This window comes from Oryctolagus cuniculus, chromosome 7, assembly GCF_051225735.1.
Source record: "Oryctolagus cuniculus isolate XC-2025 breed Fujian yellow rabbit chromosome 7, ASM5122573v1, whole genome shotgun sequence".
NCBI lineage: Eukaryota > Metazoa > Chordata > Mammalia > Lagomorpha > Leporidae > Oryctolagus > Oryctolagus cuniculus.
The window spans coordinates 19,173,811-19,200,796 of NC_142873.1; the positions used below are offsets into that span (position 1 = coordinate 19,173,811).

At 47.4% G+C, this 26,986-nt stretch overlaps 1 protein-coding gene across 5 annotated transcripts in view; it reads right to left on the reverse strand.

Annotated features, from left to right (window-relative positions):
* The window catches only part of DPP6 (dipeptidyl peptidase like 6), a 1,254,484-nt gene that overhangs the window by 150,390 nt on the left and 1,077,108 nt on the right, over positions 1 to 26,986 (reverse strand). For all 5 annotated transcript variants that reach the window (XM_051857103.3, XM_051857105.3, XM_070077270.2 and 2 more), the window contains exon 9: positions 929 to 1,083. In XM_051857103.3, the coding sequence (XP_051713063.3) occupies positions 929 to 1,083 (155 nt within the window). The remainder of the gene's footprint in view (positions 1 to 928; positions 1,084 to 26,986) is intronic.

A 26,986-nucleotide genomic window follows, 5' to 3' on the forward strand; every position in this document is an offset into this window, starting at 1 on the left:
TCCTACTCTCACATCATCCTCTCTCCAACTGACTGGGCCATACAAGCGTTAGCATGAGGCCCTCCCCTCTCTCTGGTGACGTGATTTGGTAACAAAGTGAGGTTTGGATGTCCCGTGACTCCTATCCCATAGCTCCATTTATTTCCTACTCTTCCCCCACCCCTCACCATTCCACCTGACCCTCTTCAGGTCAGAACATTGCTGTCTTATCCCCTTCAGGTTCCTGTAACAGAGTACCAGAAGCAAAGTGGCTCATAAACAACCACGATGCAATTCTTTCTGTGCTAGAGGCTGGAAGGCCAAGCTCATAGACGGAGGCTTCTTACTGTATCATCACAGGGTAGAAATGCAAGAGTTCTCCGAAGTCTCCTTCACAAGGGTGCTAATGCCAAGCACAAGGGCTCCACTCCAACCCTCATCACCTCCCCAACATCATCATCTTGGGGCTTAGGGTTAAACATAGGAATTATGGGAGGATGCAATTCAGGCGATAGCAATGACCAAGGACAATGCAGCCACGCCCAGACCCAGGGGAACAGGGATGGCTGGGAGCCCCTCTGTTCTCCCAGAAGCCAAACCGTCCACAGGAATGTGAACAGTCAGCATGGGCAATGTAGGAGTTTTTGCCACCTGGAGTCCTGGATGAAGGGAATGTTTTAATTTTTTTTAATGAAGCTTAGACAAATGATTAACAGTAGTCCAATTATTTAAAGTAAAGTAAACCTGCCAACAAATACAGCTCAACAAAGATGGGAATTTAATGCAATGTAATGAGAAATAATTAATCTTTTCTCTGTTTACTGCATTACTCATAAACACATCTGATTATCACATCTCCACACTCTGAGTCAGCTGGGTGTGGGGGGTGGGAGTGGGAGGGAACCATGAATAATTCAAAGCATTTGCTCTGTCATTTCTTCTCGCCTACCTTGGGGTAGTGGTAGGGCTTCACCGTGGGGTAGACGGAGCCAGTGTAGGTGGGGAGCTCCATCAGGGGGACACGGGAGTCATTGATGGTGGCGTAGGCGAGCCTTGTGCCATCCGGAGACCACCAGTGTGCAATGTGGGTCTTCAAGATCTCCTCTAAGGGAAACAAACAGAATAGAGAAGTGTGAGTAGGCAATAAGTGTACCAGAGCTACACAGGCATGATGGAAAGCTGACCAGGAAGGAAGCAAATCCTCTTCTCAGGGCCATCCGTCCTCCATGATCTTTGAGAAGCCTCCACTGTGCCCTGTACATGAGCTCAAGAAATGTCCCTGGCTAATGACCAAGCCCCAGCACAGTAAAACCCAGTAAATCGAAGCTCAGCCAATGCTAACTGCCTAGGAATCTTTTTTCTTGAACAAACTTGAGCACTCTGAACCCACTGAGTACTTCCTATTTGTACTCTTATTGTACTGTTATAGATTATTATGTTTTGGAAGGCAGAAGTAGAGGAAATCAATCCACACTGAAGATTGGTACCTCCAGACAGAAGCGAGAGAGGAGGTTAGCTCTGTAGGAGATCTAGTTCTAGAAAAGCAGATCAACTTGGAGAAGACTCCCGGGGACTCAGACATGCACACGTCCACACAGAGCCCCCTCATCAAACGCTGCGTGGGAGAAAAAGTGCTCAAAGCCCAGCACACTTATCACTTTTTTTTTTTGACAGGCAGAGTGGACAGTGAGAGAGACAGAGAGAAAGGTCTTCCTTTTGCCGTTGGTTCACCCTCCAATGGCCGCCGCGGCCAGCGCGCTGCGGCCGGTGCACTGCGCTGATCCGATGGCAGGAGCCAGGTGCCTCTCCTGGTCTCCCATGGGGTGCAGGGCCCAAGCACTCGGGCCATCCTCCACTGCACTCCCTGGCCACAGCAGAGAGCTGGCCTGGAAGAGGGGCAACCGGGACAGAATCCGGCGCCCTGACTGGGACTAGAACCCAGTGTGCTGGCGCCGCAAGGTGGAGGATTAGCCTAGTGAGCCACGGCGCCGGCCTAACACTTATCATTCTTAAAAGAAGGATGCAATTTTGCCCCATGTGACGGAAAAGTGAAACAGACCCATCTGAAACGGACTGAACTAGAAATGGTGATTCTCTGAAGCTTCAACAGAAATACCATTATTCTGTCTTGTCGATTAAAGGTTTAACTACAGATGAGTTTTGTAGGGCCTGGATAGCCATTCCAGAAAGAAAAAGTCCTTCTCTGTTTTTTGACACATCCTAGGAGTTACCATTCACAGTATTGGGAATCAGAGAATCCAATACATTGCAAAACAAATATTAGGTCAAGGCATTGTGCAACAAATGGATTCCTGTAGTGTTAACTAATTCCCTCTAGATTTGTTTTGAAAATAATTGTCAATATAACTACATAATTAGAGTTCTATTCAACTGGTATATATGAGGGTACTTCACAACTGCATGGAAAGATAGAATCAGAAGAGAAGTTTTGATAGCATTTTTTTTTTTTGAAATCCATGTAGGTTCTTTTCACAATATATATTTTCCACGAACCTTTTGAAGAGCCCTTATAACAGATGAATACCACAAACCTGAACTGTGCGCATGTGGTGATGAAAAGGCTAGTTAAGGAACTTGGAAGCAGGGATACAATCACAGAGAACATCCATTGGAACAAAGGGAAACGTGCCCACAAGAGGAGACCGTCACAGGTAGGGAAGCGGGGATGCTGGGGCAGCTTTGACCCGTGTGGCTTCCGAGAAGAATGTGGGGGATGAGATCAGATCCCAGGAGACCTCGGGCCTTGTCAGTGCAACCCTGTTGCTGTCGTCCATGACAGCATTTCACAGTCAAGTTCAGAGAACCACGTGTGTCTCCCTGCAAACAGTGCCTCCTGAGGCCGGTGCTGAGCCGGACTCTGAGTTCAGGGCAGGCTGACTGATGCTCGCTTCTTTCCCATGTGCCTGATGGCACCTGGAGCAGCGCTGGTAGGAATTACAACTTCATTAGGTGCTGTTCGCCTTTCAAGAGATTACTCTTTCTCCTTTGGACCACCTTCCTCCAGGCTCACACACACTCTGCAGAATCCCCCTGGGGAACGGGAACTATGCTTTGCCATGCACTCCACCCCTGCAGAGCAGATTCTTAGGAACCACGAAGCCTGTGGCAAGCCTGAGACTCCCATTCCCCACTGCCTCCCAGGGTCTAGGACGCAGTGCTCAGTGAAAGTGAATTCAAGAGCCCCCTATGAGCCCCCGTGTGTAAAGCGAGGGTACATGGTAGCATCCTCCAACATCCCTTCCATGGTAGCCCTGCAGCATCCCACCCAACTACTCGGGAGCTATTCCAATACTGATAAAACCTTAAAGTCAGCTAAGGTCAGTGAGGAGGAGGGAAAAAGCACGCAAGGCCATGTCTCAGGGTTTGTAATTTTCCAGTGTCTTCAGCAGCCAGGAGGGTGACGTTCAGGTGCAAATTTGCAATGAGGTGATTCAGAAGTGACTTTCTACAGAGTCACCCGATCCGTCTGAGCCGCTCGCATGGCACGGTGAGTAATAGACTCCAGCAGATGGGCTGCTGCAAAAAATAGGCACCATTTGCAATGTAATTTGCGGGTGATTCTGCTCAATCACTTCTGCACTGCAGGGCTGGGAGGAAAGGGACCAATCGGAAACCACTTAGAGTAGGACTCCAGGGGCACGAGGAGAACGGAGCAGGGCCTGCAGCAATCAGCAGAGGAGTCTTGCAGCAGTTTTCACATGATGTTCATTCACAGCCAACTCAGGAAAACCACCCAGAGAAAGATGGCTGGATGCAACAGAGGCTTTGTCAACCAAGAACAACGCAGGACAAAACCAAACAGCAATAGCCACAAAAAACTGATCCTTCAACGAAACCAGCTCATCCATTCTCTGTGAACCTAAAGCAATCTCATGCGACTAGAGGGATGAAAAATTGCAAAATCAGGCCGCTTCCTTCTCATCCACTGTGTGTGGTGAGAGAGAGAGGTGACCGGGCAACAGAGTACAAGGTTCACTTCTCATGTGCACCCGTCTTTGCTTATATCTCATTTCTTTGCTCATCCTCACACCTAAAGGAAATACTGATGCTGTGGACTCACCAGCACAGGTCAGGGATGGTCCTGCATGTAGGGACGAGGGACTGAAAAACATGGGTGAATTCTGGACCTGAAGCCTGGCTGAGAGTTTGCTATTTTTATCAGCAAATATCAAGGTATTTCTACTCAGCTCAAGGTACTGTTCAGAGAATTAGGATGCAGAAAATCACTGCAGATTACCAAATTCAACAGTTGGAAGAGAACATGGACACCATCTCGTTCAGGGATGACAAATATCTGGTGTGTGTGTGGCAGCAAAGGTTAGTTCCTTCTCTATCCTGCAGCAAGCTGGTAGTGTATAAAAAGAAATACTCCCAAGCCAAAAGGCCAACCTTACAAAACTGGGCCAGCTTTGCTTTACTTCCCCGAAATGTCCTTTAGCACATTGTTCCTTGGCATTTTTATTTTTCTGTACGTTAGTTGCTCATTAAAGAGATAATTAAGTATAAGGAACTGAGGAGCAAGGAGCCAAGGCAGATGAAATCTTGACATTTTAGCATTAATTACAAATGTCCCGATTCTGCAAACATTTTCTTCAGGATCCCCAGCTTAATGAGGCAATTGGCTTAAATGCCATGCACCAAATGCAGTTTAGAGACAGAATTTTTCAGAGAGAGGAAAACAACCTATTTTGTCAACTGAATGAATTGCGTGAACCCTTGCCTTGGAACAAAGTGACTTGTCTTTCTGAGCAAGTATAGTTAACTTGGGGAAACTACAGGATGTATCCTCCCTTCACTTCCCTGCTCTGTTGGAGGCCCAGGTTAGTATCAAAAAAGAAAAATACATTTGGCAACATTTGCTCCTCAATGACTGCCTCTCTCGAAAATGCCAAAAGTTCTATCAGTGCAGCTTAAGCCCACAGGAGGTCATGGACTGTTTTTGCTCACTCCTTGTCCCTATATCTTAAAGAAACCAATTCCATTATTTGAAGTGCTATTCATTCATGCCAGACAGTATTAAGGATCTATCCAACAGGACAAAATCCCTTTGGGCAGCAAGTGACAAAGGTCAATCCAACAAAGACGAGGAATCTTGACATTTTCTAGGTAGCTCGGCAGATGCAGAATGGGGAGGCAGGCACTATTCCTACTCTGGTGTTCACCAGGTACTGCTCAGCGTGGTTTTCAGGGGAACGTGTTGGATGCTGTGCACCTGTGGGGTGACACAGCTGCCAGGGCTCCACTCCAGATAGGAGAACCGTCATTTGTGGGTAGTAATGGGAGGACACTTGCCTTACTGCAAAAGTTCTATCGGTGGATTTGAGATACATTCGGGTTAAGAACAACTAACTAAAAAAAGGATAGAACTGTTTTGGGATGATGTGGATGGACCTGGAGGACATTAGAGTAAGTGAAATAAGCCAGGCACACATACATATGGTGCAATCTCGCTTTTACAGTGGGTGTTCAAAAAGCTCATGGAAAATGTATATCATGAAAAAAACTACGAATGGATTTCAAAGTTTTGTGCACCAAAATACACATTTAATTCTATTTTCCATGGTCTTTTGGAAATATGTTTGTGGAATCTAAAAATCCAAAGTCATAGAGGAAGTGAATAAATTGGTGGTTACCAGAGGCTGGGGTTAGGGGATAGGGAGATTTGGGCCAAAGGGTCCAAATTTTTCATTATCTGCAGAGACCTTTTGTGTATCATTGTGACTAGTTAATCACAATATATCATATACTGGAAGATTGCTAAAAAAGATTATAAACCAAAGCACATGAGGAAATACATATGCTAAGGGGCATAGTGGGTAAAACCACTGCCTGCAGTGCCAGCATCCCATATGGGCACCGATTCAAATCCCAGCTGCTTCACTTCCAATCCAGATCTCTGCTATGGCTTGGGAAAGCAGTGGAAGATGGCCCAAGTCCTTGGGTCCCTGTACTCACATGGGAGACCCAGAAGAAGCTCCTGGCTTTGGATCAGCACAGCTCTGGCTGGGGAGTGAGCCATCAAATGGAAGATCTCTCTCTCTCTGCCTCTCTCTGCCTCTCTATAACTCTGCCTTTCAAATAAATAAATAAATCTTTTAAAATTACATATGCTAAGTAGCTGGATTTACTCATTCCACTACATATACATATCTTACAATATATGTACACCATAAATATAAAAATTTTACTTGTCAATTACAAAACAAAATCTTCATGGCTGACCAGAGAAATACCAGGTACAGGATCACGGTGTATAGAATTAAACTAAATTAAGAGGAGGTGGCCCTTTATCCAATACTTTTGTCCTTATAGGAGGAGACAACGACACACAGGGGAGAATGTCAAGGGACAGCAGGTGCAGAGACTGGAGGACGCATCTACAGACCTACGGGAAGTCCCTTTACCAGGAGGAGTTGGAGATCAGAGGAGTTAACTGTATTGAATAAAGACCGAGTACTCAACACCTTCAAAGCCCTATGCTACGCTATGGCAAGACAAAGTGTGGACACTTATCACAGACAAATGAACTGCTGCAAAGAACCGCAACAAACAAACGATCATTGTACAAACCATAAAGAGCTCTGGGGGGCTGGCACTGTGGCGCTGTGGGATAAAGCCCTGGCCTGAAGCACCGGCATCCCATATGGGCACTGGTTCCAGTCCTCTTCCAATCCAGCTCTCTGCTGTGGCCTGGGACAGCAGTAGAAGATGGCCCAAGTCCTTGGGTCCCTGCGCTTGTGTGGGAGACCTGGAAGAAGCTCTTGGCTCCTGATTGATGCAACTCCAGCCTGCAGAGCTCAGGGGGGGAGTGAGTGGCCATGGGAACCCAGATGTTGGATGAACAGTCACTGCCCAGCAGAAGGGGGCCTGGAGGGCTAGAGAGGGTACCATGGAGAGCTATGAAGCGAGGGTAGAGGCTGAGATACCTTTGAGAGCCCCTTGGTGGCTGTAACTCAGGGGTTCCTTGACTGACCGGCCACACCCTCCATTAGAAACCCAGAGGCAGATGAGAGACGCAAACAGGAAGCTACAGGGGGCTTTGGGGAAAAAGCAGCAACAACCAGGTTTTCTGGGCATTCTTTTCACCCATGCTCCTGCAGAACATGCTCCTTAAGACCATGCCGGGCTCAGTTTTCCTGGGTGAGGGAAGGCTGGGGGTGGGGAGGGCAAGATTCATTTTTATGAGGGGCACGCAGGCTCCTGCTGGAGGCTGTAAAATCCACAGCAAAACTTGCATCTAGGTTCTCTTCCAGGCTGCATCTCAGACCTGTGGAGCTCAGGGGGTGCGGAGGTGAGGAGACACAGGTGCTTTTTCTCTCTCTTCCCCAGCTGGCAGGACCAGCCGTCACAGACAACCACCACGCACGAGCAGCAAGACTAAGAACCCCTATTTACCGGCTTGTAAGGCAATCTCCCACCATCGCCGCACGTTAGGTATGTTCTCTGTGTTTGCTGCTTCATTTCAGCTGCACTGGGAATGTCCCATTGCCTGGGTTTTCTTTCAGGAACTCAAAATAATTCACGATCTTGAGACAGAATGCAAAATGACAGAGTCTCTCCAAAAGCAGGATATAAAATCCCCACCCCCCCCAAAAAAAAGTCCCTAAACTGATGATGACTACAAAACGTGGCTGAACCATTGCCCAAAGCAGGGGGTCACAGGAAGTACTCAGGGTCTCGATTCCCAGGTCTCACAAGCTCTGTTATTACTATTTTGCTGTTTTGCTCACAGCTGTATCACGCAGAGGTCTGGGGAAATGAGGCTGTGGGCTCCAATGGCAAGCTGGTCCACAAATTGAATGGCTGGGGCATTGGGGAGGATCTTGGGACACACCCAGAGCAGGCGAAGTACACCAGCGGCATTTTCCACAGGTGAATCCATAAATACTTCTTCTCGACATTACTTAGGGCTCTTAGTGCCTTTTATCTGGCATGGCTCTAGTCTCAGCCGGCAGCCAACATCGGCCATGGGCATGGGACGAGTGAGCGAGTGAGCTTGCAAACAGGCGTGGTCCCAGCCTTCTAGTCACCCCAGTCGGTGCAGAGTGGAGGAGAGAAGAGCTAGGCCGTCGAGCCCTGCCTTCTCTACAGACGTCGCTATTGTAATACATCCTATTTTGGGTCACTGAGCTCATCTTTAGTTTAAAAAATGTGAAAGGGAAACAGCGAGGAAAAGAGAAAGCTTGAACCAGTATGTGAAGCGTCTACTCCTATGTTATGCTCTTTCTGGGGGCATCTCTGAATTCTTCCTCTTTTATTATGGGCACTTGAAGAGCTTCTGGAACTTAAGGTTCCAATGTCTTCTGCTTATCAGCCTCATGCCCAAACAGTAACAACAGGATGCCAGAAATGTCCTCTTGCTGCTCATTCAGCCAGCCAGCCACTGGCTCATTCAGGAGAAAAACGAACACTCTGCTAGTGCCGAGAGAGCACCTATTTGGCTACCCTCGCAGAGACTGCCTCTAAGTCTCAACGTGAGTCAGAGGGAGCACAAGAATGATACTTGCTGCCTCCTCTTTCTGACTGTGCACCCTGGAATTCTGCAGGTTGCACCCTGGAATACTCTAGGTTGCAATTCTACTACGTTTATGAAGTCAGGGCTCTCAGCTTGGGTCTCAGCCTTGCTCAGAGCTGGCTTTGCAAAAGGCTCAGGGAAAGTAGAGGTGGAGTAGACATTGTTGGTGCCGAGGCCAGAGCCCTATGAACCCACACCTGTGGGTCCGTCCCCTGCCTCCTGTCACCACCCTGTCTGCTTGTTATGAGTGCTGAACTGCTCCTGATCTTGAGTTACGGAGTAGAAAGCAGCCTCTCCACTCCACTCTCCTCCCTCTCCCCTTACTGTAATTGGCTGTGTTGATGTGAAGGAGCCTTTTAAAGTACAAGTGGGTCCTCATCAGGGAAGATAATCAAGTGATAATCAAACAGATGTGAAGATTAGGGAGGCAGTGAGCTGGAGCACTGGCTCTCTGGGGTCCGTGGGAACTGGTCAAGGAAGCGGAACAGGAGCAGGAAGTAGGTAGGTTGCAGGTGGGCTGGAGGCAGGGGTGAGTCGCCACCTTCCATCCAGGGGCTGGACAAGCTGGGGTCTCAGGCTTCCCTCTTTGTCTCAAGAAGTCCTCTCAAACTTTGTAAGCTCCGTACCCCACCATGCTGGCAGCTGTCTCAGTAAGGAGAAGAAAACCTTTCAGAGAAAAACACTTAGAGAAACAGCATCACTTAGGACAATGCTTGCTACTCAGAAGGGCTGGGTGCCTTCCCGGAAGGCCAGGAGCACACCTCTGGGGACCTGGCCCCTGGCTCCAGCTGCACCTCTCTAGGCCTGTTTTCTTCAACTGTGAAATGAACACAACTTAGGTCACTTTTTCTCAGCCTCTCTAAACATGACCATCTCTCGTTACAGAAAAAAATGTGCAGAGACCACATTTTAATCAAGGTCTCTTTTGAAGATAATTTGCATTTCATTCATCACAACAGCATTTGCATATATTTGAAACCATGTAATGTGACACACGGTTTATTTGGCCCTATATGTCCTTGAGTGTGGCTGTGGATTCATTGGCTTCCTGATGTAGCTCCATGACTGAACCACTGACCCAGCTTCCTTTCAGAATATTCTTTTTTTTTTTTTAAGATTTATTTATTTTATTTGGAAGTCAGAGAGAGAGGCAGAGACAGAGAGAGAGGTCTTCTTTCCGATGGTTCACTCCCCAATGGTTCACTCCCCAATTGGCTGCAACAGCCAGAACTGTGTCGATCCCAAGCCAGGAGCCAGGCGCTTCTTCTGGGTCTTCCACACGGGTGCAGGGGCCCAAGGACTTGGGCCACCTACTACTGCTATCCCAGGCAATAGCCAAGAGCTGGATCGGAAATGGAGCAGCCAGGTTTTGAACCGGTGCCCATATGGGATGCCGGTGCTTCAGGCCAGGGCATTAACCCACTGTGCCACAGCACCGGCCCCACTTTTCAGAATATTCTAGAATGACCATCACCAGCTGGGACCTGCACACCATTTCTTGAGCTCTTGAAAATACCCACCCACTACAGGTTCCCAGGAGAGATCACAGGTAGAGTTTGCCAACGAGAAGGTAGTGGGGGCTTATATAATCCACAGTGAGTCTGGTCAAAGGGGAGAACCAGTGGGTGGGCAGCCGATGCTGAGGGAAGAGCCTGGAGCTCAGCTGAGGCCCCTGATGAGCCACCTGTTCCTTGGGTGGCTCTCTGATCTCTTAAGTCATCTCCCAATCCATGCACCTTCCTTCCTGGAGCCGAGATGTCCACATACAATACCTGAGCAACCTGTAAACACCTACAGCATCTGAGAAATAAAGTCAACACTCCTTTCTGTGTGCCCACGAGTTTCCATCCTAACGTCCTCAGCACTGCAAATTGCAGAGGACACAAAGACATGCAGGACATTGTCTTCAGCCAACGACGGGGAAGAACCTGGCTGAGGACCAGGAAATGCAAGGTTTGAGGAAAACATCTAGCCTCCACATCCTTGAGCATTGCTTGAGCCACAGATATTAACGGGTGCTTTTATAGTCACTGAAAAGTCTTGGGGGGCTGGTGCTATGGTGCAGCAGGCTTAAGTGCCAGCATCCCATGAGGGTACTGGCTCAAGTACTGGCTGCTCTGCTTCTGATCCAGCTCCCTGCTACTGTGCCTGGGAAAGCAGTGGAAGATGTTCCAAACCCTTCTGCACTCACGTGAGAGACCCAGAAGAAGCTCCTGGCTTCAGATCGGTGCAGCTCCAGCCGTTGCAGTCATTTGGGGAATGAACCAACAGATGGAAGACCTCTCTCTCTGTCTCTACCTCTCTCTGTAACTTTCAAACAAATCAATAAATCTTTAAAAAAAATCTTCAAATAAACTCTTTAAAAAGAGTTTTCTTAAAAAAAGGATTTATTTATTTGAAAGTCAGAGTTACAAAGAGAGAAGGAGGGGTAGAGAGAGAGAGAGAGAGAGAGAGAGAGAGAGGTCTCCACCTGTTGGTTCACTCCCCAATTGGCCACAATGGCCAGAGCTGCGCCCATTGGAAGCCAGGAGCCTCCTCTGGGTCTCCCACGTGGGGGCCCAAGGACTTGGGCTGTCTTCTATTGCTTTCCCAGGCCATAGCAGGGAGCTGGATCGGAAGTGGAGCAGCCAGGACTCGAACTGACACCCATATGGGATGCCGGCACTGCAGGCAGCAGCTTTTCCCTTTATGCCACAGCACCAGCCCCAAAAGAAGAGTCTTGAAGGGAGGCTGCCACTACAGCCAATGGGGAGGCACAGAGGCTGCTCTGCTCCTTGGGAAGGAAGTGGGAGTGACTATTGTGGCAGCAGTGGGCCTCATGCTTCTTTGGTTGCTGTTCTAAGAGCTCTGCTAGTGACAATATGTAAAACACCAGTGTCCCTATATCTCAAGTGCTGTAAGACAGCCATGGTGCTCCTGGGATGGTATGCCCACCTTGGGGGCTGGAGATAGGGACTTAAGGGTCCAACTGAGGAAGCTGAAGGAGCTCAAATTGAAGCCAAGCCCAGGAAAAGATCAATCAGATGGCCCAGGGCAGGGTCTTGTGCCCTGGGCATCTGGTGACCCTGGGATTTCTAACAGAATAACCTTATTATCATGGGAAACCTCAACCTCATGATTAATGGCCCTTGTTGCCTCAGGATTGGAGACCAGGAATAGGGCAAAATCCTCATCTTTGCCTAGAGGGTGACCCATAGATTATCACCCATGCATTGTCTTTTTCCATCATTTACTTAAAAAATTCTTGCAAAAATTAAATACCTTCTGTACCCAAACAACCTAAACTCAACACATACAGCTAAAAAGACTGTAGGTTTTATTGTTGTTATTGTTAAGTTTTCTGCTGAATTCCAATAAGTCTTGCTAGTTCCGGATGAGCCCTGGGTAGAACCCCTTCTACCCATGATGCACTTGGTGCACGCCACAACTCACTCTGCTTCAGGGGCATCCGCTCCTCAAACCAACCATTCCAGGCAGATACTACCATCAGCTTTCTTTTTTCCCTTCAGCAAATTATGGGGGGATGAAAACCCTACCTAATGTACTCCAGCTCACACAGCTAGCACGTGAGAGAAAACTCATGGGAACACCAACAGAGAAGACATTTCTCTTCAAAATCTTCCAAACTTCATTCTCCTTTTCTTACTTCTCTCCCACCCTAGCCTCGTGCCCACCTGTGCATCCAGAGTCCGTGTGTGCCTGGCCAGTGGGGACCGCCAGTGGGTTTCAAACCATCCTATCTAATGCCACATGCCCTCCACAAGGGGTAGGCCTAGGCAGTTGGGCAGCCCTTTGGATCACCTGCCATTTGTGGCCCGGACCTGACCAAAATTTGTTTTAAATTCAGCTCCCGAAATGCATTCAATTTAGAAAAGAATCTTTGGGGCTGGTGCTGTAGCACAACTGGTTAATGCTCTGGCCTAAAGCACCGGCATCCCATATGGGCGCCGGTTCTAGTCCCGGCTGCTCTTCTTCCAATCCAGCTCTCTGCTGTGCCCTGGAATAGCAGTAGAAGATGGCCCAAGTCCTTGGGCCTCTGCACCCATGTGGGAGACCTGGAAGAAGCTAACTAACAGCTCCTGGCTTCGGATCAGCGCAGCTCTGGCGGTCGGGCCAACTGGGGAGTGAACCATTGGATGGAAGACCTCTCTCTCTCTCTCTCTCTCTGCCTCTCCATCTCCGTGTAACTCTGCCTTTCAAATAATAATCTTTTAAACAAAATCTTCCACCATACTACTCTTTGATATTAATTTAATAATTTTTTAAAGCTTTATTTATTTGAAAGACAGTTACAGAGAGAGGTAGAGACAGAGAGAAGTCCTCCATCCACTGGTTCACTCCCCAGATAGCTGCAACAGCTGGAGGTGCGCCGATCCGAAGCCAGGAGCCAGGAACCAGGAGCCTCCTCTGGGTCTCCCACGTGAGTACAGGGGCCCAAGGACTAGGGCCATCCTCCACTGCTCTCCCAGGCCATAGCAGATAGCTGGATGGGAAGAGAAGTAGCTGGGACTAGAACCAGCAGCCATATGGGATGCCAGCACTTCAGGCCAGGGCTTTAACCCACTGTGCCACAGCACCGGCCCCTTAATTTAATAATCTATATAGTCATTGGGTTAGTGTCTGAGGTAAAATGTATTATCTACCCATAATGATTTTTAATTTCCTTAGACAGTTACATTTTCCTTTCTGATATTTTGCCAAAGCTGATCATGCTGCTAATATTCCTCAAGAAGTTAAAAATGATTGAGATCCTGAAATTAGAATTTTAATTGGTCAGTGATTTTACTACTAACTCAGATTTACCACTGCTTATATTTATTTACTAAGGGTGTCTGAAAAGTGCTGACTTTATTTTGTGCTCTTATGAAAGTTAGACTTTTTTTGCCACAAAGCAAAATTATAACCTTAAAATTACATACAAGATTTCTTTTTATAGTTTGGCTTTGGTTTTAAAATTATATGATGAGAATATTTCCTTTTATGATGCACTGCAGGAAAGTTCATTATAATACATTTTTTCAAAGAAACTCTTAGCTGAGCCACAGTCACCTTAATCAGACTGGGATATTCCACTTAATTATTTCTTAATATCAGTGAAAACACCTTTAAAATATTGGGTATCAAAAGCAATGTGTATCATACAGGAAATTTGGTTTCTAGCTTTTTCTTTAAGAGGAAGGTTAATTAGCTGTAAATTATAAACAGCACTCAAAACAGTTTCCAAAACCAACAGCCGCAGAGTAGTGATTATTCTTGGTTTGGAGAATATGAGTCAACCTTCGATTTTTTCAGACACCTCCTTGGCTATAGGCAAGCAGCTCAGGGATTCTGTGTCAGTGAGAAGGGGTCGGGGGACCTCTTCTGGTTAGCACCTGGAGCAGACATGGGTGTCATCAGTAGTCACAGGATGGCAACATGCTCCAAGGGTGCAGGTGCAGAAATAGCCTAGGTGGAAGACGGCAAGTCAAGACCAAGCCTGAGCTAGGGGAAGTCAATCCTGACAGCTCCTGTGCTCTCCTTGAAATTCCCCAGGAATACTGCCCTTGTCCCGGACTGATGTTGTGCGGTGCAGTGTGGGTTACGCTGAAGAGGGTGAGGTCAACCCTTCCAGGTGGGCACAGACTATAGCCCCAAGCTGGGCAGCCCTGTCTCAAATTTCCTGAATTTAAAACAGATTTTGGGCAGCCCTGTCTCAAACACTGGCTGTGGTTGTGAAGGGGAGAGAATTGATGGCACCACCCACCATTTCCTTTTGTAAGTGACAGTGGGTGCCATCTACTGCTTGGGGGTTATAATGTCTCAGGTTAAACATAGGGATGGTCCTGCGAAGTCGACAAATACTGGAAGTATGAAAACGGTCACTACTCTCAAGTAACTACGGGATTCAGGAGGGTCACTGGGTATATCTTTGTAAGTCTGCATCTATTACATCTGATTAACGAACCACACCAGAGCCACACTCTACACATTTACTTCTGTCTCATAACTGGCAACCCAATGATTTATGACTAAATTTTGGTTCTATGGGTGTTTAGAATTAGACAATGTACTATTTGGGGTCTGGGCAGGACTGGAGAAGGCAGGCATGAATGCCTTGACCAAGAGGGGATATCTGGCTGTTTCCAGTGGCCATGCTCCCTTGGATGCCTCTTATCGCCTTTGGGCATAAGGAGTCCCTTCACATATAGAGTGACATCCATCACGAAACACAGCCCCAGGAGCCCAACAGCCCAGCACCAGCTGCACAGAAGCTCAAGTGCATGGCTTGATTTGAACTGAATTGAGATGAACAGTAGCTAAGGCACAGAATCTCCATCCACGAGAGCCACTCCTGTCCACAGTCTTTCCCTTGACTTTGACACAATATTGGACAGAATCTGAGGTTTGCATCTGGGCCTACAACTGCCATTTTGCCACAGAAACTTCCAGATCTCAAGGCCCAGTCTGTAGCACCCACATCCTGGGACACTCTGGGGCAGAGCAGCCCCCATGACCAAGCACAGCCTTCCAAAGTGTCTTGCAGACAGGAAGTGCCCAACAGACATTTCAAGCCCATATGAACACGAGAGCTGCTGATGGCGGCACGGCACCTCCTGAGCACCCACTATGGCAACCAAAAGAGGTCACAGTTAATTCCTACAGCACACTGACCATCACAGAGGGCAGGTGATGTGCCTGGGGTTCCAGACAGCCACAGGATTCTGCACAGGATGGTGAGGTGCCGATATGCCATCAAACAGGTCAGGCGAGTGAAGGTGTCCAGGGGCAGGGCCAGTGGAAGCTGATGTTTGGAAGCTGCCAGGGATCTTTCCCCTTGGGCAGGTTGGAGCTATAATGTCCTTGAGTCCACAATGTCTCTAACTGAGCCTTCAGGATCAGGATCGCTGGATCCTGGATCCAAGTAGAGCCAAGACTCCTCAGTGCCCTGCAGAAGGAAGACAAGGAGAATGCCAGCCTCTCCAGGGCTCCCCTCCTCCTGCACACTAAGCTGTTCTGAATGTGCAGACCCTAGGGGGATGCAGGATGTGAAACATAAAAAGGATCCTTGCGTAGATCGCTCCCAGGGTCCTCCTCTTTCTCAGCCACGCTGACAGCCCAGCTGGAGTCTCCAGCCATCCCAAGCTCCCTGATTTGCTTTCTTCTCCAAAGAAGATACTGATGCAGCGGAGGGCCTGGACAGCTGCTTCAGGGTCTGTGCGCTGCGCTTCAAGAATACTCATTTGATTTCTTGGAACCAAGTTCTGAACACGTTTCTTTCTGTTGGTTATACAGCAATTTGGAGATCACATGACCTTTTCAGCTTCACTCTCTTGATCTGTATCATGGGCATCTTGATGCTTTGAGCAAAGCAGGAAATATTACTCACCATCTGAGTATAGTCTGCCCTGGAGACCACAAGAACTGATATCCACATCTCCTTACAGCCGTTGACATTGGATGCAACAGGAAGTCCCTTTCTCCAATACCTCTCCATCAGGGAACTGGAAGGAGCAATGCCTGGCCCTTGCTCACCTCTCATGGGAGAAACTTGAGTGATATCACGTATAGAAAGTTCTTGTGAAGCTGTCCATCCTCAGCCACCTGCAGGGATTTTTGGGCAGTCTTGCAAGAAGCATCAAAGAACACTGTTTCCACTCTAGAGCATTTATTGAACTTTCCATGTGACATTGTCTAGTGCTGACAGTGTGGGAAATGTAGTTCTCTTCTCTAACCTACAGGAGCATGGTGAGAGTAGTAATGGGAGAGAATCTTGCCAAGATGGGGAGGAGAAAGAGCATGGGCTAAGCCCAGCCCTAGAGGACTCTCTGTTGTCCCTGAACCCTATGTTCAGTTTGCTTCCACTTGTGCAGGGTGCACCAGGACTCCAACAGCTCCTCGGGTTCCCCCATCAGCCACAGCCCCTCCACACTAGCTGCCATCCACCACATGTGCTGTCTCCTATTTCCCTCCTTTAGGGAAGCAAGAGCAGGGAGGTGCAGAGTTCCAGGTGCCTCCTCTTCCTATGAGACCCATTACAGAAACCAACCAAACTGAAGTGACTCAGATGCTACCATCAGCTCACAGCTTACCCTCCTCATCCACTTGCCATTATTATTCATCATTATTAAATAAATAAATTAGGGTCCCTAGGCACAGATCTGCCTGCATCCATAGCACTCAGTAAGAGAATGGTTCCTACTGATAACAGCAGTGATCCCTACTTGTGAGGCACTTCCCTTCCCGTTCTACATTTTCCGGTATGTCCTACAGAAAATACAAGAGTGTCAACAGATCACCATATACAGTCTCTAAATTGCTGAGGCTGTGACAGCAACTGCTTTCCTGACTCTGAGTGGGTGGCAATAACAGGCAGAGATGAAGACTTGCTTCTGTGAGGCTATTGGGCACTTACATAGTGACAGAACAGAGAAATGTTCTATTTCTTAAAGTAACACCTGGGTGTTTTCTCAGGCACCCAAACAGAAACTAATAGCTGCAATTTGCTGAGTGCCTAATAAATGACTACAACGCTGGGCTCTTCACACACGGCCCAGCGATCCGCACGATGACTTCACGGGTTGGCCCAGCCGACTCCCGTCTTACAGAGGAAGAAATCAGAGGCGAACCAGCTAGGAAGTGGCAGAGGCGAAGTCTGGAACTCAGGGTTGCCAGACTCCACAACCTTTCTCTTCCCACCCTCTCACGTTCTGCTGGATTCCCTGGACAAGTCCCTCCATTTAGGAGGCTCAGCTTCCGCCTCTGCACGATCGCTGGTGTGCAACATTCTAAGACCCTATGCTTTTCCCCCAGCTTTTTCAGTAAAATGAAACTGTGTATAATCCAAGACAGACAGCCCTGGAACGCAAATGGAAATTAAGTGCTACAAGGCCAATTAAAATCCAGCCCTTTTATGAAACACCATGGTGAGGTGAACTTTCCTTTAAATAGAGCAGACAGGATGGGGGGATTATCGTGCTGATGGGTAATTACTTCGAGTGAGCTTATGATGTCTCTATGTTATTTTCTGAAAAGCCAGGATTTTCTTTTCTTCTCTGCTGGCTTCTCCCGATGTTTTCATTCCTAGATAATCTCATATGACTATAATTGATATTATCAGCCATAAACTGAGCAGAAAGCCTGAGGTACCTGCTAGGCCCAGAGAATAATGACAGGGTAGCAGACATAATTCCAGTTATACAGGGGCTTATGTTTGAGTTAGAAAAAGCTCAAATGACTTATTTTCCATGCTGTTAGAAGTTCATTTCCAAGGTAAAGACAAGTACATTTCAGTTGTGTTTGGTAGGGTCAGATATTTCTCTGGTCCTCTCATTCTGTGTTCTGCTTGTTTTTGTGAAATACTTGGCAGAAAACTTCAACTGCTTTTTATAGCAAAAGGCAATAATTACAATGACTTCTCCTTTGCCAAAATCAAAACTTATAGAAGTCTAAAATTCACTGAACCATTGCTATGATCTGTTCTCTCCTAATGCCTTGGGGCTAACTGTGGTCCAATGGAAACATGGAGCAGTGACCTTGGCCACCAGAATGACCCTGTGAATAAAATAATCAAAGGGAGCGATTCCCGTAAGCTTGGGAAGAGCTCCCTGGTGCTTCTGGAACAGAGAGCGGTACAATCAGATGGGGGCTCTCACAATGGAGGGACTTCGTCAAGTCCCTGACCCATTAGATTCCAGACAAGCTGCAGAGAGAGCTGACATCATGCTGGGCTGTGTCCTAACTCCAGCCAGGAAGCTCTGCCTTTCTCATGGGGGCAGGACTTCAATGTCATGGTCAAAGGACCAGAGTGGGATTCTGAGTCTTAGGAGCAGGCACAGCCTCTTGGTGACTTTTCAAGTTTGTGCCTTCGGAATCCAGAGGGCCAGTGATGTCTTTCTAAGACAAGACCAAGCTCAGCTGTGTCAGCCTGACTCTCCTCATATTCTGAAATTTGAGAACATTCTATTTTTTTCTTTTTTGCTCAAACACTCTCATACATGCTCCACGCTCCTTCCTTTCCCAATCGTCTTTTCTTGATAAACACTGCAGGAATAACCGTATTAACAACCAACCAACAGCCTAACTTTGATGCCAAACTAGTTGTTTTGAACTTCACAGCAAACTAACGAGATGGGAAGGGCAGGTGTCATTAAGGTTGGAACCTGGTTTTCCCTGCTGGTCGGTGGCAGTTCTATTGTAATCCATCCAGTGCTCTCTGAATTTGCTTTTGTTATCCCATTTTGCAGAGGAGAAAACTGAGGCTAAGAGATGTTGACAATCTGCTCAACAAAGTCGCCGGGACATTCGGAGCTTTGCATTGATTTCAAATGTGGCGTCATCATTGAAGACTGATGCTGGAGAGCTCCAGGGTGAGGTCATCGAACCATTTACCCAGGCGCAGAGGGCAGAAGGGGATGGAACGTGGGCAGCTCCTTGATTTCTGCTCCATCATTCTTTCCACGGAGCCAGTGGGCCTGGCCAACTCACCAGACTGCAGCCAAGGTTCTATTTTGTACTTCATGCAGTCTGGCGGCTGAGGCTAGCACTCAGCATTCTGAGAATCCATCTGCTTGGGTGATATCAGTATTGCAGATTGCTGTCTTTTAATGAGGCGAGATACAGATCAAAACAGAATGCAGACAGTGAGACCGAGTTTAGGATCCTCTGAAATGAAACGGCCCCGATGCTTAGTGTTAGCGAGAGCCTTGGTATGCCTTGGGAGGCTCCCTGTACTCCAGCTGCTGGAGGTGTTTGAGAAAATCAAAGCACCCTGAGAAATCTGGGTCCCGGAAAACTGCAGAAGACATAAATAACAAGCCCGATAGATCTGTACTTGGAAATAAATGGCCTCATTCTAAATACAGAAAATCTTATTTATTTCTGCTTGCATCTGCTGCCTTCTTCCTGCCACTAAATATTTTATCCAAGGTACCAAGAGCAGAATTAAAAGGGGGACTAAAAAAGAAATCAAGCATCAAGCCAGATAGCAAATGGGGCTTTTACCTTGCAAGGCTCACAGCCTCCCTTGCTAATCAGTGCTATGTTATTTGCATATTACAAACTGTGAGTACCTCATTACCATTACAGAGATCTGCAGATTCCCAAAATCAACTCCTTGGGAGCCCTGGGAAGGTGCTCAGCTCCCCAAATATGCCTCAGCTGGCCACCAGGTGGCAGCATCTCTCCCAATGCCTTTAATGAGGAAGAAATAAAACTTAAGTTTTGATTTTCTATTCCATTATCATGATCGCTCAAACAGACTTTTATTATAATCTCACTGGCTGCTAATGGGCAGCCTCTCCAAGTACTCTGATATATGGCCTTAATTTCCCCATCCTCCTTTTCTCGTACTTGTGGGGGAAAAAAAGACAACAAACGTTTCTCTCTGTGGAGAAATTTATGTTGGATATTTTTGAGAAGCTTCCAAGTAAGAAGCCCAAGGCTTAGGCAGCATCTAGTGAATCTATTACCTGGGACCGTAGGGGAATCAGCACATGGCTGGCTCACTGCAAATCCACCTGCCACCCAAAGGTAACAGAGCCGCCCTATGTCCAGGGAAACAGAGTCCCTTGTCATAATCTGAATGTCAAAGCAACAGTAGTTATCAGCAACAAATGACTTTTCGGACTGTGGAAGTTTTGTTAAAGCAAGTACTGGAGCAACTGAACTGACATCTCTTCCCCGATCCCCTGCCCTTAAACATTATCTGCTTTGGGAAATCTCAGAGCACAAAAATCAGCTCCTTTTGGACAGGCCCGAAAGGTTCCTCTTACATAGTTTTCAACTCTACTTTCAGCTTTATTTTCACTTGATGATGATTTTTTCCCCCAGACTCAGTTCAATTCTACCATGAAACAAAAGAAACGGCGAAAACTTGGCATGTGGAAACAGAGCCTGCATCTCCAACAGGAGAGAGGTGAGACGGCAAAAGCCACAAGGACCCGAGATGGGCAATCAGTGGAAGCCCCTGCCCAGAGAGGAAGACCTCGGCTTTGAACTGTACCTCTGTAAATTGCACCTACAACGATTCGAGTCTGGTTCTCACTCCTTGATTCCTCGCTTTGTTTTCTTTGAGCCTGCACGCCTCCAAGTTGGTATGTTATGCTCCCAAACTTTAATTTGGCTTGGCAGTGAAGGAGCATGCATGGCTTGTTGGGTATTTTGGGGGGCAGTGACTAAGAATTGGGGTCTGCCTGCATCCCAAAGTCCCAGATGCTCCTGAGACCCCAGATACCTTTGCCAATGCCTCCTGAATACCAAGGCTGGACAAACACTGCTTCCTGAGGCCAGAGACAGGAGGGCACTTCCCAATCTAGGCTCACCTTCTATGTCCTGCTGCACAGGAGGGAGACCCTTGTCATTGCAGCCACAAGGGTAGAGACAAAAATATAGGGTTGTCAAGCTAAGAAGAGGCTCAGTGAGACAGGCTCTCCAGAGTAAAGGAATGCAACTGAGAACAGCAAAGAATTACAATCCAGGGTATATACGTAAGAGAGGGCTTGGCCACAGGCACATGCAGGGGAGTGGAAAAAGGGGAATGTTTTAGAGATAAGGAGAAGTCAACGTGAGCAGCTTTGAAATACAGGACACAGACGCTCACCGTAGACGCTGGCATTGCTCATGTGGAGACAGTCGCTGTAGGTGAAGGGGCAGTCTCCAGGGAATTCTTCCCTCTGCCCTGCTACCACTCTACAGTTAGCAGTGTCTTGGGGTGAACCCTATTACAGGCTTCTGTGTGTGAGCGTCTCCCCTTACAATCTCCTGGCTCCGTCGGTTAGGGTTTCGACATGACTCTATTTTCATACCGGCAACTTCCCAGGGACAATCCCAGATGCTCTGATCATTAACTTTTCTCCTTAGCTCTCCATATTAGGAAAAGCTTGCACCTGTGTAGGACCCCACTTTTGAAACTATGACATAAAACACAGAAGTTAGAAAAGAGTTTGGGGGTGGGCGCCGTGGCTCACTAGGCTAATCCTCTGCCTAGCAGCACTGGCACACCAGGTTTTAGTCCAGGTCGGGGCACCGGATTCTGTCCTGGTTGCCCCTCTTCCAGGCCAGCTCTCTGCTGTGGCCAGGGAGTGCAGTGGAGGACGGCCCAAGTGCTTGGGCCCTGCACCCCATGGGAGACCAGGAGAAGTACCTGGCTCCTGCCATCGGATCAGTGCGGTGTGCCAGCCGCAGCATGCCGGCCGGAGTGGCCATTGGAGAGTGAACCAACGGCAAAAGGAAGACCTTTCTCTCTGTCTCTCTCTCTCTCACTGTCCACTCTATCAAATAAATAAATAAATAAATAAATAGAAAGAGTTTGGGAACTAGCTTCTGGTAATATTTAGAGAGAAAGCAATTTGGGGAATAAAACTTAAAGAATTAACTCTTGAATTAATGAATCAGTGGTGGCTTGTTTTTCTAATTTTCATGTTTCTACAGTCTTAAATCAGAACATGTCATTCTGCCAAAAGTGTCTAAATGTGTTGAATAGCTGGATGGGATACAGACTCCCAAGTGGTGTCTTAACTGTTGGACCACATGCTCATCCCAAGGCAGGTCAAGAGGAGGATGGGATAGAGAGCTTTGGTGCAGAACAAATGCATGAAGTATACCCAAGTGATGGGAGGAAGAAGTTGCTTCTCAAGGCAGGACTTAGCCTCCTGGTCAACCTGACCGACTATACATGAGTCCCTTGAGGGAAGGGCCTGCGTCTTTCACTCTTTGATTTCCCAGGCTACCGCCTTCCACTTTTTGAGTGCCCGTGGTTTGTAGGGCCCTGTACGCTCAGCCACTAATCCAACACTGGGCACCTGGCACTGGTTTGAAATACGGCTTCTGAGTGAGGACTAAGTGGCCATTGCCAAGCACAGGGATGGGTTTTGTTGTGTGCAAATTTCTCGTATCCCTGCTGTCTAGGGACACAGGCACAGGAGACTTGGAGGGAGGTCATAGGGAGGTGGAAAGACTTTACCTTCAATGGAAACCATGTGATGAGAAGAAGGTGGAAGATTGTGATTATGAAGGAATGTCATGGACCCACAAATGAGCAGACTAACAATGATGGTGGTGTTGAGCAGATAAGGTGTTGATCCAGCGCTTTGCAGGTGCAGAGCAGTTTTGTCAGGGCTGGATAGAGCCACTCCAAGGAGTGTGCCAGCTGGGCACGTCCTCAGGTGACATCTATTTAAAACCTGAGCGCGTTACAGGTGTGATGTCCACATAGCTGCTTTTTCTTTATTTTTAAACTAATAAACTAAGTGTCAAATGTATTTATTCCTATTAAAACAATAAGATGCTATGTGGATTTTTTCCTTTGGGATCAGAAAGGTCCCCTTGTCTAGTTTTGAGGCTCAGGTGTCTATTTGTCACTGCCTAGAGTTATCTCAGCCTTTCAGCGAATGCACCAATGTACTGGGGGAAGGGTGGCTCATGGCCCTGAGCAGCCAGTGTGCATGTCCTCCCTGGGTCACCCGGGCTCCAGGACTTGACTCTAGGGGCCTGTGACCATGAACTTTTGTAATTACAGTGGACAACAGGTCTGACCCTAAGTCCATTGCAGAATCCCCACAAGGCAACACCAACAGAATGGTGCAACATTCCTTGGAAGCTGCTGTCATTGGTTGGAAGGCTGAGAAGGGAGACTTGCACGAAATCTGACCCTTGGATATTTTCCACTCCCCATCTCAGTTCGAAGGACAAGGGACTAACAGAGTTCTGATGTGGAGAAGGTACACTGTCTTCCTGCACTTGCACCACCCAAGGGCAGCCATAGTGAAGAGAAGAGTAACAATACAAATGTACTTTGTATGGGGAGGAAAACAAGGGGAGTAGAAGAGAGAGGATGATTCAACTAGGGACAGGAAGTAGACATCTGATAAAGGTTCTCCCCCTCCCCACCTTATGCATGTGAGAGTAAGGAGGAGGGGACATGGAAGGGGACAAAGAGGCCAAAGGTGCCCCCATGGTTACCACTGATGGGCTCTGCTCTGATAATATCCACTAAATCAGGTTGAGGATCATTAATGCTTCATTGCAGTCATCTGGCAGGAACAGAGACCTTAGGTCGTCATGCCATGTGCTGATGGCACTGAGTTAACTGTGAAATCTATTAGAGACAGAAGGGAGTTTAGACTCATCTAGTCCATCCCAGAGATGGTTCCTGGGATTTAGTAGTACAGGTTTAGTAGCCAGAGGAGCTAAGACTAGAAACTAGTGTTCAAGTCTCAAATGACACTGTCTGAAGTACCTCTGATAATGTTGTCCAACTTTTCTTTCTGCAAGCGCTCACTACGTGTGTTGTGGTAGGACTGCTTTACAAAACTCCAAATAATAGGGGAAGTGGTCTTATGTGCTTGAGTGATTTAAGGAGACAGAATAAAGGAATTGGAACTCCTAAAGATATCAAGCATTTCAACTGTGAATACTTAAATTTCCTTAAGACTATAAAAAAGTGAAAGCATTGGTCTAATCTCACAGTTAATACATAATTAAAAGCTTTAAAAAAAGTAACCACTGAACATCATATATTATTTATCAAACTCTCTCAGGATTAAGCCATTAATTGTAAGCATATTTCTCAAGACCAATGAGAATTCTTCCTATACTTTAGATTACACCTTCCCTCCAGATTTCTTATTTTTCACAAACCCATGTAGATTACTTCCTCATGAGGAATTAAAGTGATCAATGATCTTTTAAAAAATACTCAAAAGGCCCATATTGGTGTTTCAAACATAAATTCAGCTTTAATTAAGGAACCGGAGGTTTGCATCAGCCTGGTCCAGCCCCATGTGACAGTCTGACAGGTGTGCCTTGCTTTTCCATGGGTGAGTCTGTTCTGTTCAAAGGAACCATTGGGAACCATATCCATTGATTGACAGACTCAAAGGAGAGATCACGAAAAGAAGAGAACTCAAGGTGCATGTGACATTTGTTAACCTTCCCACCTAGGCGATCCCACAAGCCAATGACTCTGATTACTTTCCTTACATGTGACCCCTTACGTGCGCGGTGGCTAACAGTTTTCAGTGATAAATCAGACTCCAGCTCTGTCCTGGCATGTCCTCCTGTGATTGTCCTGCATGGCCAGTAGAGGGCATGGCATATCCACCTGCAGCACATTCACCACCATCCGTGACCTGGATGGACGATGAAGCTCTCACACACATCCTACTCTGTCCCCCACAGCACCCCAACCAGATGGGCTCCTGGCATTCCCTTGGCTACCTTGCATTATTTTAAATAAAAGATTTATTTATTTATTTGAAAGGCAGAGCAACACAGAAAGAGGGAAAGACACACAAGAGACAGAGGAAGAGGAAGAGAGACAGACTGAGACTGACTTCTATTCACTGGTTCACTCCTCAAATGGCCCCAGCAGCAAAGACTGACCCAAAGCCAGGAGCCAGGAACTCTGCCCACATCTCCCACGTGAGTAGCAGAGTCCCTAGCCATCATCTACTGCCTTCCCAGGTGCATTAGCAGGGAGCTAGATTGGAAGTAGGGTAGCAAAGACCCCACTCAGCGCTCCTATAGGGAATGGCGACATAAGGAGAGGCGGCTTAACCTGCTGTGAAACAATGCCCCCCCCCCCCATTTTCTGAACTTGACTCTTGAACCTCCTCACAGATTTGAGCGTTTCCCCGACACCCCTCCCAAAAATTCCTCTTCTGCTGTAGTCACCAGACGTGAGGTCCTTTGTCGGTAAGGACACTACCTGGGTGTGGGATCACTATTTCTTAAGCTTGTTGCATTCCCTCTTTCTCCTGGAAAACTGCTCCAGGGTACTTCCTGATGCCACTTGATGTGTTCAGGACAGTGAGTCATAAGCAGAAGTGTCCCTGCCATGACCAGGCCGGCATCTACTCTGCTGTACATGCCCTCCCAGAATGCTCCCACTCCACTAGCCCTCAGGGATGCCTGACACAGGGTGCCCCAGTCACCCTGGACCCTGAGTGACCACGGGGAGCTGAGCCTCCCCCATTCCCATCCAATCTACATGGGCTTTGAGTGATTGTGAGAGATTCTTTGTTTCTTTAAATTACAGAGGTGGAGCTGGCTGCAGTGGGTGAAAGCCTTGCTTGGCCTGTGGTGCTGGCATCCCATATGGGCACTGGTTAAAGTCCCAGCTGCTCCACTATAGATCCAGCTCCCTGCTAATGTGCCTGGGAGAACAGAAGAGGATGGCCTAGGTCCTTGGGCCCCTGCACCCATGTGGGGGACCTGGAAGGAGCTTTTGGTTCCTGGCTTTGGATTGGCTCAGCTCCAGCCATTGCGGCCATTTGGGGAGTGAACAAGCAGATGGACAACTTCTGTCTCTACCTCTCCCTGTAACTGTTTCAAATAAACACAATAAATCTGTTAAAAAACAACTTAAATTACAGAAGTGGTATTTTGGTTTGCCTTTGTGTTATGCATAGCCAGACCTAGCCCATCCTAACCAGTGTACCTTTCCTCTAACATTATTCTGATTGGGCTTGGTTTATAAGTTCAGGGAAGAGATGCTGGGATTCAAACATAGGGCATGGCCTCTTCTCTTGACATTGAACTTCCTATGGGATTCCCAACCACAACTGTCATCTTTAATTTTTTTTAGTTTTTATTTATTTGAAAGTGAGCAAGAGCAAGGTATGTCTTCTTTTGGGTCACTCTCCAAATGCAACAGCTGGGGCTGAGCCTTGCCATAGCCAGGAGCCGAGAACTCAATCTCAGTCTCCCATGTGGGAGACTTGAGCCCTCACCTGCTGCCTTCCAAGCTGCACCTTAACAGGAAGCACAGCCAGGACTGGAACCCAGGCAGTCTGATAGGAGATGCAGGTGTCCCGGACGGCAGCTTACCTGCTGCGTCGCAGGCCTGCCCCTCCTATTTCCTTAGACAACAGCTGCTCTCGTCAAACAGGGCTCCCTGCTGCTCTTCTCGTCAGAGCCTCCTGTCTACACATCCTAGAACATGGTGCATTGTTCACCTGTGGTCTCACCTTAAGGCCTCCAGGTAATCTTTCCAGTAAAGAACTATCACAATACACCAAGTCTGATTAGGGTGACTCTCCCATGTCCACAGCTGAATAGTCTATTTCATAGTTTAAACCCATCTCTTGGTCTGGTAACTCCCAGGGTACATATATAGTAAGCATTCTATTAAATAGAAAAAATAACTGGTCACCATGGTGATAAGGAGGGTGCTGAGAATGTGTGTACAAGACTAGGAGTCCTAAAGAGGAAGACTGCAGCAGGAAATCTATCCAGTTTCTCTGGGGAGAAATCCAGGGACCAGGGGAGCACAGAGTAACTTTTATCTTCCCTTTGCTATGGGGCTCTGCAGTTGCCATGCTTTTAGTTATGTGGAACTGACCTTTTTTTTTTTTTAAGATTTATTTATTTGAAAGTCAGAGTTACACAGAGAGAGGAGAGGCAGAGAGAGAGAGAGAGAGAGGTCTTTCATCTGCTGGTTCACTCCCCAATTGGCTGCAATGGCTGGAGCTTTGCTGATCTGAAACCAGGAGC